An 18,626-nucleotide genomic window follows, 5' to 3' on the forward strand; every position below is an offset into this window, starting at 1 on the left:
GCATGAGATAGATTTACTTGTAACGGAAGCAATGCAAGCAAATTTATCTCATGCCCATTCATTGTGGATATCCTGAAAATCAGAATGGTTGGTTGTGTCCTGAGGGCTGGGTTGAGAACCTCTGGCCTAATCATAGTAACATAGTAGATGACGGCAGAAAAAGACCTGCACGGTCCATCTAATCTGCCCAACAAGATAAATTCATATGTGCTACTCCTTTTGTTTACGTTACCTTGATTTGTATCTGCCATTTTCAGGACACAGACCGTAGAAGTCTTGCCCAGCACTAGCCCCACCACCCAAACACCAGCCCCGCCTCCCAATCTCGGCTAAGCTCCTGAGGATCCCTTCCTTCTGCACAGGATTCCTTTATGTTTATCCCATGCATGCTTGAATTCCGCTACCGTTTTCATCTCCACCACCTCCCGCGGGAGGGCATTCCAAGCATCCACCACTCTCTCCATGAAGAAATACTTCCTGACATTTTTCTTGAGTCTGCCCCCCTTCCATCTCATATCATGTCCTCTTGTTCTACCGCCTTCGAATGTAAGTACCCCAGAGGAGAAGCTACAGCTCTAACAGAATGTCTTCCTAATGGTAAAAGCCTTTAGTCTGAGGTCAGTCTGTAATATGTTGAGTATCTCAGCATTATGGGATTCCTCTCATCGGTGCTGTGCCAGCGCCACCTGCTGGTCCAGCTTTGTAAGACAATGAAGTGTTCAATTCACAGCAGCCTGCGAGCATCAGTAAGAGTTACAGAAACAGCGGGCTTGGTGGGTTGGCACTGGTTAGAGTGCCACAATACAAAAACTGTGAACATCAGTTCAGCCCCTCCCGTTGCTCACTTTAGGGGTCCTTTTACTAAGCTGTGGTAAGCGCTAACATATGTAGCTACCGCAACTTAGAAAGGCTTACTGCGCACCAGGGGCGTAACCAGTATGGGGCAACGGGGGCCTGGGCCCCCCTAGATTTGCCCCTGAACCCCCCTGCTGATGACCCGATGACCCCCCTCCCACCAATGCCTACCTTTGCTGGCGGGGGACCCCAACCCCCGCCAGCCGAGCTGAGGTCCTCTTCTTCCCAATCTCGCGCAAGGCTTCGTACACGTGCAGGATGTCAGACTAGAATGAAGCCTTGCACGGGATTGGGAAGAAGAGTACCTCGGCTTGGCTGGCGGGGGTTGGGGTCCCCCGCCAGCAAAGGTAGGCGGCGGCGGGAGGGGGGTCGTCGGGTCGTCGGCAGGGGGGGTCGGCAATGGTAGGGGGGGTTAGCAATGGTGGGTGGGTCAGTGGCGCCGGGTGGGGCTAAATTGTGCCCCCTTATCTCGGGCTCTGGACCCCCTCCCGCCGAAGTCTGGCTACGCCCCTGCTGCGCGCTCAGGCATCCTGTGGTAACTTCCTAATCTGTGTGTGCCAGTGGGGATCGCCACTGCGCCCCCCCCCCCCCGGTGCAGCACTTCTGGCGCATCACCTCCAACCCCCCTCACCCCCCCCCCCCCCCCCCCCCCCCCCGTGCATTGCTCTTACCTCCTGGGAGTGCTCCACAGGTTCCCTGCCCCGGAACAGGAAGTAACATCAGAGGGAGCAGGGAACCGGCGGAGCTGACATCCAAGTGGCTGCTCCCTGCACCCTCCTGCAGTGTGTACCCGGTGCGGACCTCCCTCGGTATGCACTGGTGCATGCAAACCTCATGGTAAAAGCTATTTTTAAATTTTCTGCACAGGAGGGCATGTCTGGGGGTAGAGAGTGGACACTTCTGCTCTAATCAGTTTCCCGCTGCAGTAAAAACGACCTTAACACATGGGAAAAAAGCCATGCAAGGCCACGCTAAGACCACGTTTTACCGCAGCTTAGAAAAACGAGCTCATTGTGACCTTCAGCAAGTGCCTCCATCTCACTCTGGATGCTTAAACATACTTAGTAAGCTCTATCAGGAAGGAACCTTTCTTTTAAAGCACTGCACAATTTCACAGTAGTGTCAACGTAGAAAAAAATTGCAATTATTCATTTCATGTGTTTATTCTCATTCTTGATAAACTGCATACAAGCGAATCTCTAAGCAGCTTAAGTATTAGAAAGTAGATGGGGGAATACCATTGTAAGTCATGAAGAAGAAAGGGACCCAATGTGCTAAACTGTTTTAATGGCTGCTATTAACGGGCATATTAACAGCTGTTGTGAATGAGATGGAAATGAAGTGCACATTACCACAAATGGTAAAAGATGCATGTTATTACTTTTTCAAAGCGTAGTTAAGAATTCTTTATTAATGTGTCTGGGTTACTTTGCTGTTTTAATGCATCCACCTTTTTTTGCTATGCTAATCAGTAATGACCTATTTTGCATACGTTTATACCTCCTCACCTTATTAGCATCAATTTTGCATTAACAATACTGCAAGCCAGACTAAAACAAAAAAAAGGCAAAGATCTGCCACAGAAATGGCAAATCAAAAGAAAAAAAGCAAATCAAAAAAGACAAAAAAATAGAACAGGAGGGTAATAGAAGAAGTGGTTTATTACAAGTTACCCGACGTGGCCACGTTTCGCCCTCAGGCTGCGTCAGGGGTAAAAAAACTACAAAATAAAAATACATAATGAGTAAAACATAAACTTCACCATTGTATATTTGATAATAAAACATATCTAAAAACACTATCACATCATATAAAATAAAAACAGATCAAATCTAAAAACATAATACAATAAAATATAACATCAAATCAATATCAGTTAAAAACATTCAGATTAAATATGCATGCAATAAAATAATAATTTTAATACAAGACATGATATCAACACAAAATATAATAATATCAACACTAAATGTATATCAATAGAACTGCATCGGACAGATAGGTGGAGATATACAACACTAAAATGACCATACATACTAAATATCACCTACCTAATAGGGGTAAAAAGCAAAGTGAACCCCTAAAAGTAGTCATACGACCACCTAAAAAATACAAAATAAAATAAATAAATAAAATCTCACAATGCTTGGCCTCAATTGCCGTCTTTTATGCACATTCAATGATCTAAAAATATTGAAATTAATATTCACTTTGTTAAAAAGTGAGAATCAGTGGGTTTCCATGTTCTAATAGCAACTCAAATCAATAGAAATTGATACAAAGTACCTAAAAACATCATACTGGTCTATGACAAGCCAGACTACGCACATTAACACGCTGCCAACATGTGCCAACTGCTTCTAATGGATGATGCAGATGTTCATTGCATGTCATCACTTCTATTAATGCCCCAAAATTGGGCTGCATTTTGATTAAAAAAAATTGTAATCGTGATTAAGCCGAAAACCTCCCACTTTAACCAAATCAAAATTTCTCTTATTGTAGATTGTGTTATCCTCTATTTTTCTACAATAATTTGAGGGTAATAAATGCACCTATCTGGGCTGTAGCGTTGTCTGGAGGCTATGCTCGACAGAAAGCTTCTGTTTCCCATATGCTTCGTCGGGAGCTCAGCCCTCAATCGCCAAAAATGCCCTAAAAATGCCCTTCATGGAGTTGACTGGTATTTTCAGCAACCGGTGCTGTTATCAATGCTGATGAGCTTCTTAAGCCAATTAAGTTACACGCAGCGCGTTGTTACAGAATATGCTTAGATTTCACCGTGGAACGCTAAGCGTGCTATATAGAATCCGGCGGTTAGAGGGGATTTTAAGAATCTGTGTCTTTATTACCAAGTTTTCTTTACTTTAAATAATTGCATATATTTTATTTATTTTTATTTTATTTATTGCATTTGTATCCCACCTTTGCAGGCTCAATGTGGCTTACAATACATCATGGGTACTGGAAATAGAAGTGAATATACAATAGGTTTACAGAGGGTTTGTGTTACATGGTGGTGAATTACATGATGGTGTTAAAGCAAAAGACAGAAGACAGTACTAAAGTTCAAAAGATTATACAGTTACATGATGGTATTAATGAATTTGTGGGTTTTGTTTTGTTTGTTTGTTTGTTTTACGCTGGTCCTTGCATTTTCTGTCAATTCGGCTTTTGCTAGGTTGAATTTACGGGAGCTGGGTCCCTGGGCATCCCACATGCGCTGGGTTATTTGGATCATGGCATCAGTTGGCACAATCTATGTTTTCTTCTTCCATGAGCGGTGAGTTTCTGCAGATGTCTTATTAACCATTTGGACAAACAGCACACTCATAAAGTGGAATTTCTGATCATGTGCTCTCCGTGTGAGTGCAATACAGTGTATGTACGAGTTTAAACCCTTGTGCAATGGCATGCAAAACACACAAATTGTGTAACCTCCGTTCTCTTAACACAAACAGGCTAGTCCTGCCTAACCCTAAACGCAGCACCAAAAAGAGGGACGCAGAGCTCCCTTCCACAGTAAATTATAGGAAAAACAAAAAGGTGGAAGAAAAATGTTCCAAGGTAATCAAACAAAAGATGAAGTCCAGACTTCTAAAATAACCCCTCCTTATTCTTTAATGAGTGCCAGAGACATAAACAATTATGACCCAACAAGGGCCATGTTTCGGCATAAAGCCTTCCTCAGGGGTCACCATATATAAAACACAAACGGCAGCTTATATCGTTTGTTTCAAGCAATGATTTACATGACTCTTTTTCTGCAAACTCTCTTTCTCACAGATTATCTGATTTCCAGCGTCGGGTTCTTTTAAGCTGTTAGAACAACATTCTTTTGCTGTTTACACTAGTCTCCTTTCCCAGGCCTGCTTGTAGGGGTATCATAAATTCCAGAGATCATAAATCCCAGAGTCATGCAAGCTCGTCAATCTCTGATAGATTCCAGAGTCATACAATTTCTGACCTTTTAACCCATTCCATAATGCATAACATGTGCTCATATTTCTACAGTATATACCCCCGCTTGTAAATATTGCGCACTTGTAAATTCTGATTTATTATAGAATTAGTTGCACATCAATAATTGAGGAAATTCTATATATGGTGCTGAATGTTAGGCCCTACTTCTGCAGCGAATTCTAATGGATACTAAATGCCAAAATGGGCAAGAAACAGCAGATCCACACAAAACCACACCTGACCCCAGCAAGTGAAGCAGGTGAGCTGCAGTGGGAAAGGGTACGGTGGGGCCATGACACAGAATGTCATATATTCCCTTAAAAAAAAAAAGATGGTTGCATGGTTTAGGTAATTTTAGTGCTTAGTACATCATTTGATTAGATTATCTACGGTGACGTCCCAGGTTACATGATTGACCTGATTAATCTCCCAATCAGAAATAGTACCAGTTCATCACGGACTTACCTGAATCTCCACTATCCAAATTGCAAAGGACTAAAACACAAGACAACCCATGCATCCAACTTCTCTTACATAAGCACGCGCCTGTGGAACGCACTGCCACAAGCTGTGAAAACAACCTACGATCACCTAAAATTCAGAAAATCATTAAAGACTCACCTATTCGGAAAGGCATACCCGACTGACCCAACTTAAATGCCTCAACCCTGCAACACTTCACTATCTAAGATTGTATTGGACATTATCAAACCCTCCTTACCTTTAACCCCACGTGACCTAATCTTATCTTCCCTATTCCACCATAACATCTTTTGTACTTGTCCTCTACCGGAGATGGCGAACGCCTTTACGGTACTATGTAAGCCACATTGAGCCTGCAAATAGGTGGGAAAATGTGGGATACAAATGTAACAAATAAATAAAATAAATAAATAAAATACATTTGTAAAAATAAGAACCACACTGATAAATACTTTCACGTACATAAACTTGCATGCGCATACAGAGAGGCGCACAGAGTCCTTTAAGACGCTCTGGAGGCATTGGGTTGTGGAAGAGAAGAACCTGAGAAAAATGGGATGAGGAGGGAAAGAGATCAAATAAAAGGCGATACAGAGACTAGTAGAGAACATAGCCTTATCCGCTCCCGTGAATCCCTTCCTATCATGGCAAGCTGACGAAGCATAGTTAGAGGTAGCAGACTCAGAGAATGGTTTTGTTCTAGAAAAGATGCTTACTTTCAGTTATCTCCAGCTTAGCGGCAAGTGGTTTGGAGAAGCACAGTGGGACTGAAGATTTTGAGACTCACACCCATCTTCTGTTCCAGGTACAAGCTTGTGGAACTGGCATGTTATGTCATCATGGGTTTCTTCCCAGCCCTGGTGATTCTCTCCATGGTAAGTAAATGAATCCATTTAACTACAGCCTAAAAACCTTTAAAATATGGGAAGATGTCATAGGTTCAAATCAAAACCAAACAAAACCACTATGAATAAACCAAAAATTCCCGTGGAAACGATTTAAATCAGTGGAAGAAAAAGCCTCAGACCCCAACCCAGAGCTTCAACTGCTCTCTCAGTTCAATACGAGGCTCTTCCTTTGCATAAAAACCTGCCACTGACAATAAAGGATTTTTTTTAATAGCTTTCACTCCACCTCGGAATTATTTATAATTTAAAAGAAGGAACTCCATAGTTTATAAAAACTTTTTTTGACCATTTGACATTGAACGTGCAGGACGTCAGACTCACAGAAACAGAAGCCTGCGCAGCCTTCTACATGGAATGTTGCTAGTGGAGTAGCAACATTCCATGTAGAATCTCCAATAGTAGCAACATTCCATGTAGAATTTCCAATGGTATCTATTTTACTGTCATAGTAATGCTTGAATGTTTTCACTTATATACTGTCAGCTAGCACATTTGCTTATTTCCGATCTGAGGAAGAAGGGCAACCTTCGAAAGCTAATCAAGAAATGTATTAAGTTATGTCCAATAAAAAAGGTATCATCTTATTTTCTTTTCCATGTTTTATTTTGTTTGATTTGAACAGTGAAAGCTATATAAAAAATTCTTAAAAGTATTGTTGGTGGCAGGTTTATATAACTGTGATGAGCCCCCTGTTGACATATGAGAACAGTTGAAGCTCCAGGTTGGGGTATGAGGCTTTTCCTTCCACTGATTTACATCTTTTCCATGGGAATTTTTGGTTTATTTATACCAGGGACATAGCCAGGCTTCGGCAGAAGGGGGGTCCAGAGCTCGAGATGAGGGAGCACATTTTAGCCCCCCCCCCCCCCCCGGCACCACCGACCCCCCCCTGCCACCAACTTTGACCCCCTCTCGCCGACAACCCTCTCGATCCCCCCTCCCGCTGCCAACCCGCCGTCGCCTACCTTTGCTGGCGGGAGACCCCAACCCCCGCCAGCCAAGGGGGGGGGGGTCCTCTTCTTCCCAATCCCGTGCAAGGCTTCGTTCTAGTCTGACGTCCCAATGTGCAGGACGTCAGACTAGAATGAAGCCTTGCACGGGATTGGGAAGAAGAGGACCCCCCTCGGCTGGCGGGGGTTGGGGTTCCCCCGCCAGCAAAGGTAGGCGATGGTGGGTTGGCGGCGGGAGGGGAGTCAAGAGGGTAGTCAGCAGGGGGGTCCAGGGGCAAATATACAGGGGCCCAGGCCCCCGTGGCCCCATACTGGCTATACCACTGATTTATACTGGTTTTGTTTGGTTTTGATTAGATATTTTTGACTACAGTTTCTTTTTGTTTTTGAAGAGTCCGTAGGTTCCCCAGCAACTGTGGAGAATGGGTACAACTTGCAGCAAATGGTGCTTTCCAGAACTACTTTGTATATAATAATCATGTGCTGAATTACCGGCCACCTTAGCAACTCTGAATTACAACCAGATCTATTTACTAAAGAGTGATAAAATAGTGTGATTTGAGCAATGAAAATTAACATGGGTCAACCTGTGGTAATCTAAGTAATGCAGGTTTGTAAAACGCATTCTCGTGTTCTGCCACTTTACTGCAGCTGGAACTATCTCACATTCCCAGCTGCAAGTCTCCACCCCAGCTAGAGTCTCTCCTCCCACCATTGCCACTGGCGTCCCTGATGGCTTACTGACCCTCACCAGTTCCTCCTTCTCCTTCCCCACACTTTTCATGCTTAAATATCTAAATTGCCCTTCAAAAGGCTATACCCTCCCTGGCCTCCTGCCACCTTTTTCTTGAAACACCCCTCCTTGGCCCCCCTGAAGCCTAGCTTGAATGATCTGGTAGTCTCAAGGTGGGGGAGGGTGGGGGCAGGAGGGATCCCCAGCTGTTCCTGCCTCAGTGGTGGTTATCTTCAGAATGGTACTGTATGACCCCCCCCCCCCCCCCCTCCCCAGTGGTCCTATCAGGGTTGCCAGTAGATAGAAACACATAAACATCTATAGAAACAGAGACAAATGTAGGCAAAGACGGGAGGCATATTTTCAAAGCACTTAGCCTTCCAAAGTTCCATAGAAACCTATGGAACTTTGGAAGGCTAAGTGCTTTGAAAATATATGACCCATCCAGTCTGTCCATCCATGACATCTACTCTGCCTTTCATTCCCTTAGAGATTCTATGTACTTGTCTCAAGCTCTCTTGAATTAAGATACTGTTTTCATCTCCACCACTGCCACCAGGAGGCTGTTCCATGAATTCACCACCCTTTCAACCAAGTATTTCCTCAGGTTACTTATGAGTCTACCCTATGCCCCCTCATTCCAGACCTTCCTTTCAATTGAAAGAGATTTGCCTCCTGTGCATTTCTACCATCTGGGTATTTAAACGTCTCTATATCATATCTCCCGTCTTTCTTCCAAAGTATACCTATTGAGATCTTTAAGTCTGTCCTCATACGATTTATGACAAAGGCCGCTGACCATTTTAGTAGCCGCCCTCTGGACCGACTCCATCCTGTTTATAACTTTTTGAATGTGCAAGTTCAAGGTTCACCCAACTTACGTTTCTCTTTGTGTATCATGGTAGACTAATCGAGATGGCCTCATTGAGCTCCTTGTCGGAGGATTTTTCTACTGTTTGGGCATGGTCTTCTTCAAAAGTGATGGACGCATACCTTTCGCTCATGCAATATGGCACCTCTTTGTAGCAATTGGAGCTGGGGTTCACTACTATGCCATTTGGAGGTACCTGTACAGATCTAACGAAAACTCTTTGGAGCTCAAAATATCCAAGTGAGATGCACCTTATGGTTTTACAGTAGATGCAACATACTTGAAGTCCTGAAAAAAATGGGAACTTTTTTAAAGAACATTATTTTATAATGGACAGCAAATCACATTTTACTTCCACCTCTGTTGTTTTCTGGAAGAAAGTCTTCCTTTTCAACTTTTACCTGCCAGGGATGGCACTTTGCACCCCCAAAAGTGCCTGAAATATTTGTATTTGTTGTGGTCTTTTTAAAAAATTTACCTTTCATTTTATCAAAGGTTTTCTTAATGCAGAGGTTTTTATAAAATAGAATGACATGATGGGTTTTATAAAAACCAGGAAGAACAGTGGTTTGTGGAAAGACTTTGTTGACACCAACCCAAGAAGGTCCTGTGGAGGTTTCATAGCTATGAATTCTGGCTCGCAAATAGTCCAGGGCTTTTTAAAAAGAGAATGAAGTAACTTAAAGGTACACACGATCGTGTCAGCGTTCAAAGCGATTTAACCGGACAGAAATGGCTCCTGACTGGTTAAATCACCTGTTTGGGGCTAACTGATCATTTTCAGTGATCACTTAACCAGTTAGTTCCACTGAAAACAACCGGTTTCACTTCAAAGAAGCGTGCAGGACGTGAGGAGGAAAAGAGGAGAGCAGGGCAAGCAATCCAGCAGCGCCGGAGACCGGCGCTGAGCAAGGCTTCAGCTGGCGGAGGGTTGGTGACCCCCCCGCCAGCAAAACCAGGGGCCCGGATGAAATTTGGGGTGTCCCAGGCCCACATGGCCCCCATGTAGCTACGCCACTGGCATGAACACAAAGGTTTGCTGACGTCAATGACTGACATGAAAATGAGGGCAGAGCTCACTATCTGTTGACAGGAAAATGAACTACTTTACTTTGCAACTTGTTTTGCCATTCTTGATGCTCATCTAGAGAAGCAGCAGCGGCAGGGATGGGTGTGTGAAACCTCTTGTCTTGATATAAAATAAAAGTGGGAGGTCGACCAAGGATGCCAAAGACTGAGAAGATGCATAATATAGAAAAGTTTATTGAAGTGTCTCTTCACTTTAATAAACTTTTCTATATTATACATTATTATTATTATTTGTTGCATTTGTATCCCACATTATCCCACCTCTTTGCAGGCTCAATGTGGCTTACAATACATCATGGATAGTGAGAATACATGAGAAAGTATACATTTAGTAATAGCAGAGAATTTTTGGTAACATGATAATGATAGAACATGGAAGTATTTTAACAAGCAGACATATTAAGAGATATTTAAGAATTGTATAAGAATTATATGGAGTGGAGGAGTGGCCTAGTGGTTAGGGTGGTGGACTTTGGTCCTGAGGAACTGAGTTCGATTCCCACTTCAGGCAACAGGCAGCTCCTTGTGACTCTGGGCAAGTCACTTAACCCTCCATTGCCCCATGTAAGCCGCATTGAGCCTGCCATGAGTGGGAAAGCGCAGGGTACAAATGTAACAAAAATAAAATAGATACTATTGGAGATTCTACATGGAATGTTGCTACTATTGGAGATTCTGCATGGAATGTTGCTATTCCACTAGCAACATTCCATGTAGAAGGCTGCGCAGGCTTCTGTTTCTGTGAGTCTGACGTTCTGCACATACGTGCAGGACATCAGACTCACAGAAGCAGAAGCCTGCGCGGCCACATTGGTGATCTGCAAGGGCTGACTTCTACATGGAATGTTGTTGCTAGTGGAATAGTAACATTCCATGTAGAATCTCAAATAGTAGCAACAGTGGAGGAGTGGCCTAGTGGTTAGGGTGGTGGACTCTGGTCCTGGGGAACTGAGTTCGATTCCCACTTCAGGCACAGGCAGCTCCTTGTGACTCTGGGCAAGTCACTTAACCCTCCATTGCCCCATGTAAGCCGCATTGAGCCTGCCATGAGTGGGAAAGTTCAGGGTACAAATGTAACAAAAATAAAATAGATACTATTGGAAATTCTACATGGAATGTTGCTACTATTGGAGATTCTACATGGAATGTTGCTATTCCACTAGCAACATTCCATGTAGAAGGCTGCGCAGGCTTCTGTTTCTGGGAGTCTGACGTCCTGCACGTACGTCAGACTCACAGAAGCAGAAGCCTGCGCGGCCACATTGGTGATCTGCAAGGGCTGACTTCTACATGGAATGTTGTTGCTAGTGGAATAGTAACATTCCATGTAGAATCTCAAATAGTAGCAACAGTGGAGGAGTGGCCTAGTGGCCTAGTGGTTAGGGTGGTGGACTTTGGTCCTGAGGAACTGAGTTTGATTCCCACTTCAGGCACAGGCAGCTCCTTGTGACTCTGGGCAAGTCACTTAACCCTCCATTGCCCCATGTAAGCCGCATTGAGCCTGCCATGAGTGGGAAAGCATGGGGTACAAATGTAATAAAAAATATAGAAAATGTGCATTAGTAATAGTGAAAAAAACATGATAGTGGTTTGGCAGTGAGATATTGTAAGGGCAGTTCTGGGTATGTGTACAGGAGTTCATATTTGTTGATCCTTGTTGTATGCCTTGTTGAAGAGATGTGTCTTCAATAGACTTCGGAAGTTGGCTTGTTCATAAGTGGTTTTTAGGTTTCGCAGCAACGCATTCCAGAATTGTGTACATCTTCTCAGTCTTTGGCATCCTTGGTCGTCCTCCCACTTTTATTTTATATTGTTGTTTTCCATGGGGTGTCTTGAGTTCTCCGTCTTTTGGCGGATTTTTTTCTTGTACAAACCTCTTATCTTGAGACACACTACCCCCCAAAAGTCTCGGTCATCTGCTGAAACAACCTGACCTGAAATCTAAAGAGCTGGCCAGTGAAAAACATCCTGTGGTGGGCAGAGACCAGTCTTCTATCTGGAGTTCATATAGCCAAACTCCTTTGTTGGGTAGGCAGGGAGCATTCTCTAAAGAATCCCACCGGGGATAAACTGTTATCTACATTTTAAAAATAATTGCACCTTTAGTCTCTTGACTAGGGTAGCCATTGTGTCAACAAAGTCTTCCACATCGTGCAACTTGACTACATTCCAGAATTTTGTACCATGTCGGTAAGTATCGTGGTTCTCATGAAAGCCACTATTTACAGTACTGGGAACATTCCTTGCTAGAGAGGGACCAGGGCTTTGACAAATATTGCTTTCGTATGCTTTCTGTATTTATTACCAGAAATCCAAGTGGAGTTACGATATTAAAGATACAATATTTCACAGAGCACAGCAGACAAACATCTGTATGATGGCTGGACACATTGGAGGCAACTTCCATGAACTGCTGCCGAAAACAAACACTGGGCACTGTTTGTATAACAGCATCTGTGTGCCAAGACACCACTGTAGAAATAAATATGAGTGTAAGTCATCATGGGTATCAGTGGCGTAGCCAGACCTGACATTTTGGGTGGGCTCGGAGCCAATATGGGTGGGCACTATGTATGAGTAGTGTTTCTTGGGGTACTACAAAATAATGCCTTAGAATGCACTTGATAATGGATTTCTACGTAGTCTGCCCAACAGCTGCCCTGTATCAACATAAACCACATACATACTTAACGGAAGATAACAATATTTTTAAATATAGTTACATTATGCCATATCAAACTTGACCAGATAAAAGTCTACTATAATGGCAAATATGTCAACACACATAACAGGATCCTGCAGTATGATTACAGCAATGGCATATACTTTGCTTTATAAAAAATGTAAATGCCTGATTAAGCAGAACAGGTAAAATACCCTTGAAGTCCTTTTCCCTTCCTTTGGCACCCAGAAAAAAAACCGCCTACACCCATAGCGACCTGCCCCTGGATGGCAGAAACTTAGGCTATGGCTGTTCAGCTGCTATAAAAATGGGTGGGCCTGAGCTGAGACTGGATGGGCCTGGGCCCACCCGGGCCCACCCGTAGCTACGCCCCTGACGGGTATGCCTAGGTTTAGGTGCAAACCATTATGCAGGCCTAAATGCACCATGTGATGCACGTAACTGATAGTATTCAATAAGTTATGTGCTTCACTTAAAGAAACACCCATGGTCTACCCCATGTCCCTTCCGCACATATAGTTTATAGTTTGGTGTTTATAATGCGCCTTTGTCTGAGGCAGAGAACAAAGTAAAATACATAACCATAAAACAATCAACAAAATAAAACCAAAAATAACAGTCGCAAAACAGTCCAGGTCAACGGAGTTCAAGGGGAGGCTCCCGTGCAGTTAAGCGCTATGGCAGTGGTTCCCAGCCTCCCCCCTCCACCCACCCTCACCCCAACAGCATTGAGTCCTACCTTTTCTGGCAAGAATGCCTAAGCTCCACTTGCTGAAGAGGTCTACTGCCTCAGTCCAAGCTCCATGCTTCTTTAGCAAGCAAATCGGTAGCATGCTTCAGCCACCAACACCTGCATTCCCATGCATGCCCTCCTCTCCCCTTCCATGCAGCATCTGCCCTCCTTCTCTCCCCCATCCATCTAGTGTCTGCCCTTCTTCTCTCCCCCCTTCTATCCAGCATCTGCCCTCCTTTCCATCCAGCCTCTGCCCTCCTCTCCCATCCAGCATCTGCCCTCCTTCTCTCCCCCTTCTATCTAGCATTTGTCCTCCTTCTCCCCCTTCTATCCAGCCTCTGCCCTCCTTCTCTTCCTCCTTCCATCCAGCATCTACCCTCATTCTCTCCCCCTTCCATCCAGCATCTGCCCTCCTTCTCTCCCCTTCCATCTAGCATTTGTCCTCCTTCCATCCAGCCTCTGCCCTTCTTCTCTCTCCCCTTCCATCCAGCCTCTGCCCTCCTCTCCCATCCAGCATCTGCCCTCCTTCTCTCCCCCTTCTATCTAGCATTTGTCCTCCTTCTCCCCCTTCTATCCAGCCTCTGCCCTCCTTCTCTTCCTCCTTCCATCCAGCATCTGCCCTCCTTCTCTCCCCCTTCCATCCAGCATCTGCCCTCCTTCTCTCCCCTTCCATCTAGCATTTGTCCTCCTTCTCTTCCTCCTTCCATCCAGCCTCTGCCCTTCTTCTCTCTCCCCTTCCATCCAGCCTCTGCCCTCCCTCTCTCCCCACTTTCTTCCAACTTCTGCCCCCCTTCCCCACTTTCACCCAGCCTCTGCCCTCCCTCACACTCCCCCTTCCATCTAACCTAACCCCCTCTCTGTTTCTCCCCTAATCCAGCATTTGCCTCCTCTCTGTCCCCGCTCCGTCCACACACCCATTCCCGCTGCTGCCTTTCTAGATGAGCAGCAGTAGCAAAACAAGCTGCAGCCACGCAGCCCCAGACTCTCCATACACGCAGCTGCCGGCTGTGCTCCGGAACAGGAAGTGATATTCGAGTGGGCAGAATCGTCAGTCGCGTGTATGAAGAGTCTGGCGTTGCGTGGCTGCAGCTTGTTTTGCCGCTGCTCATCTAGAGACGCAGCAGCGACAGTGGCAGGGATGGGTGTGTGTGTGGGGGGGAGCTGGAAGGAGGCAGACGCTGGATTGGGGGAGCAGTAGCAGTTTGTGTGGCGGTGAGAGGGAGGTCGGGATTTGCCGTGGCACCCCTGAGAGTTCGCTGTGGTGCACCAGGGTACCGAGGCACACAGTTTGGGAACCACAGCACTATGGCACTTAGTCGTTACCTCATAGAATAATGCTTAGGGCCGAAGTTATCAACGTGGGCTACTGTGAAGTCGAGTTATTTTAGCACAGGGTCCCTTTCTATATAAGGAGACCCTGTGCTAAAATAACCCAACAGCAATACCCCACGTTGATAACTTTGCCACTCAGTGTACGTTCGTACATAACAACCAATTAATGGTGCCTATGATACACCAATTTATAGCCTTTACCTCTATTGTACCTTTAGATAAGGCTGCCAGCTGGATCCAGATTGGCAGAACAGAGTTGATCCAGTCCTGGTTTCACACCGTTGCATGCAGGGACTTGTAGTTCTGAATTCCCTAAGAAAGCAAGACCAGTTGAGAACTGTTTGGCTCTTACCTTATCTTGGATGTTGAATTACAAACTTAAGTTAAATTCAGAGGAAAGACTAAATTCTTGCTATTATCCAATAACCCTGATCCTTTATTAGACCGTATTCAAATCAAAGAAACTAAATACACTTTTTCCTCAGTAATCACAATTTTAGGGGTCTAGGTGGACAGTATCTCGTGGATCTCATATCAATGCTATAGTTAAAGACTCATTTTTCTTTTTTTCTTTTTTATTCTCGTTTAATTTCTTTTTATTGATTTTCGATACAAATATACGCAAAGGGCTCACAACATAACAACAAGCAACATTCTACAAAGTATGGCAATACCGGAGCTCACATTTAAGAAGTAGCTCTCCATATCTAGGTTAAAGACTCATTTTTCTCATTAAGAAAACTGAGACGGGTGAGATGCTTTTTTTTTTGAAATTCACAAATTCAGACTTCTAGTCCAGTCGCTGATGTTGTCGAAGCTAGGTTACTGTAATTTGATTTTTCTGGGGAGTACGAAGTATACACATTGAGCCTGCAAATAGGTGGGAAAATGTGGGTTACAAATGTAATAAATAATAATACATTAAGAAAGCTTCAGACACTACAGAACACAGCAGTGCATTTAATTTTTTTCTTTAAAAAAATGAGACAAGATCTTGGGGTATTTTGTAAAATTACACTGGTTGCCAATAGAGGCCAAGGAATGTTCAAGTTTGCTTGTCTTTTAGTTAAGGTTTTGGATGGTGCTATTCCAGCATATATGTTGGATAACTTAGGTCCCGAAGAACCATCAACGATTGTCCTTTTAGCTTTCCTTCAACCAAAGGTTATAAGAGATTGAAAATTCTACTGTTGGCTTATCAAACCCCTAAATTTTGGCAAGAATTCTCACTATGTTTTACTCAATCTGACGCCTATGTTTTATTTAGGAGGAATCTTACAAACTTATATTTTCAAGAAGTTTATTTTGTATAATACTTAGAGTTATTTGTTTTGTTTTTTTATGACTTGAGTGTTGTAATTCCTGGGAGATGGTCCTGGTTTTTTAGCAGATATTGTGAACGGCTTAGATTAGAATGTTGTGGTTCTAGCAGTATACAAAGACCACCGTTACATTACTACAAGTCCCAGCATGCACGGGGGTAAACCCAGGACTGAATCAACCCTGTCCTGCGAATCTGGATCCGGTTGGCATCCTATCCTTAGAGCAATCTGTCTGAAAATCAATGAACTCCTGGTTGTGTTTACACTCTCAAGCACGTGCTCTGTGTTGGTTTTATACGATATGCAATTTCATCCAATTGGACAACCTTTGACACTAACTTGTAATGACTACTAACAGGGTATCTGTAAATGTTTTTCAGTGTGATTTATTTTTAAAAGTAGTGCACTCTGTTATTGATACACTTTCCACTCTTGTGAAGTCAGTATTTTATATTTAACACAGTATTTAATAATGTTTGTAATAATAATGAATGTTGTTATATTTCCTGTGCAGTAAATATTAAATACAAAATTAAAGATACCTCACTTACCTCTGGCCTTGTGTGTGTAAATATTCTTCTGGTCTGCTTTTTCTGGAATAAGGTGTACCATGCCAGGCATGCTGATGGTAAGCCACAGAAGGCTGATACAACGTTGGTTTTCTAAAACCTCTTCTCCTTGTGTTCTGGAATTTATAGTTGTGTTCGATATCAAGAAGAGGTGAGAATTCTATGACTCTGAGGTTACGGAGACTAAGACCGGAGCCTACAAGCAGGGCTGATATGGACATTTCATACAGGGCCGATGCAAGAGCACGGGTGCCCTAGGCCAGTGGTTCTGAAACCTGTCCTGGGGAACCACCAGTCAGTCGGGATTTCAGGATATCCCTAATGAATATGCATATACTCACAGCTATTCCATAATTGCTCTTTTATTCTGTATAACAACTATCAAAAATGGTTTCCTATTATACCAAACGTACCTCATACATGCGCATTCACACTCTTTCTCACATTCCACCACACCATGTATCAACTAACTAATACATCAAATTTCTCACTACCTCCATGAACCTGTTAACAATTCTTGTGACGATCAACTATTCAGCTCGTTATTCAGTCCCCTCTTCGTGCACATGTGGAAACTCTCAATGAATCACCACAACCACCAGCTTAGGTAATGATACTGATGGTCTCTCCATACATCAAAATCATTGTCCATACACCCTATTATTGTCCATATTATTTGTCCTTGGGTTACTCGAAAATAACTCCTCTTCCCCACAATAACTCTTTCAATCGACAGGCTTCACAGTTGTGTAGAACTTTGATCTTATGAAAGTATTCAAGGTTGGTGTACACAATCAGTCCCTCTGCCACTCATGCATTGTGGAGGATGGGTTGCAGGAGTGGAGGAGTGGCCTAGTGGTTAGGGTAGTGGACTTTGGTCCTGAGGAACTGAGATTGATTCCCACTGCAGCTCCTTGTGACTCTGGGCAAGTCACTTAACCCTCCATTGCCCCATGTAAGCCGCATTGAGCCTGCCATGAGTGGGAAAGCGTGGGGTACAAATGTAACAAAAAAAAAAAATAGATACTATTGGAGATTCTACATGGAATGTTGCTACTATTGGAGATTCTACATGGAATGTTGCTATTCCACTAGCAACATTCCATGTAGAAGCCTGCGCGGCCACATTGGTGATCTGCAAGGGCCGACTTCTACATGGAATGTTGCTAGTGGAATAGCAACATTCCATGTAGAATCTCCAATAGTAGCAACAGTGGAGGAGTGGCCTAGTGGTTAGGGTGGTGGACTTTGGTCCTGGGGAACTGAGTTCAATTCCCACTTCAGGCACAGGCAGCTCCTTGTGACTCTGGGCAAGTCACTTAACCCTCCATTGCCCCATGTAAGCTACATTGAGCCAGCCATGAGTGGGAAAGCGTGGGGTACAAATGTAACAAAAAAAAAAAAAAAAGAAAGTAGAATGAGAGTGGTAAAGATAGGGAATGCATGACTGGTTTACTGTTGAAGACAAATATTTTATGAGATTATTTAAAAATTGATATAAATAAAGATTATTATAAAGAGAGTATAATTATATGAGATTACTATATTGATGAGAGTATAATTAGACTGGAATTTTAGGTACCACAGGCAGGAAGTTGAAAAGGCAGGATGAAGCAACGATGGGACTGGGGCCGCCGAAAGCAGCTGTCTTCAGCGCTGCCAGCGCCGCGGCTCACTGCTGGAAACAGGAAGGAGAGATTACTGGCCAGATCCGAAGGACGGGAGGGAGGGAGAGCTCAGCTGCCTGACTGCGGGGACAGGGAGCACAGGGAGCCTGAGGAAGCGAAAAAACTGGCTGGCCACTATTGTTGGGGGGGCCTGGACCCCAGAGGCCCCCTGTATTATCTCATTGGAACAAGTCACAGGGGAGAAGGAGGACAACAATGCCGAGAAGGGACCTGAGCCCAAATTTTGGAAGCCAGTTGTTAAAGATTAACAACCGGCTTCCAAAATTCTTAAACAATTAACAAATGGCTCGTGTGAGCTGGCTCCAGCGCACCACTGCCTGGCTGCATAAGGTAGAGCTACTGCTGGAGGGAGGGAGGGAGGGAGGAAGGCAGGCATGGAGATGCTGGACCGGGAGCGGTAACTGCAATTGTTTTTTTAATTTTTTTAACGTGGGAGCAAAGCTTTTA

At 44.0% G+C, this 18,626-nt stretch overlaps 1 protein-coding gene across 1 annotated transcript in view; it reads left to right on the forward strand.

Moving 5' to 3' along the window:
• Window positions 1-9,007, forward strand: part of MMD2 (monocyte to macrophage differentiation associated 2) — a 30,697-nt gene extending 21,690 nt beyond the window's left edge. Inside the window, exons 5-7 of the mRNA XM_030212030.1 lie at window positions 4,037-4,138; window positions 6,107-6,176; window positions 8,798-9,007. Coding sequence (XP_030067890.1) covers window positions 4,037-4,138; window positions 6,107-6,176; window positions 8,798-9,007 — 382 coding nt within the window. The remainder of the gene's footprint in view (window positions 1-4,036; window positions 4,139-6,106; window positions 6,177-8,797) is intronic.
• Window positions 9,008-18,626: the final 9,619 nt, after the last annotated feature.

Source organism: Microcaecilia unicolor, chromosome 8 (genome assembly GCF_901765095.1).
Source record: "Microcaecilia unicolor chromosome 8, aMicUni1.1, whole genome shotgun sequence".
Taxonomy (NCBI): domain Eukaryota; kingdom Metazoa; phylum Chordata; class Amphibia; order Gymnophiona; family Siphonopidae; genus Microcaecilia; species Microcaecilia unicolor.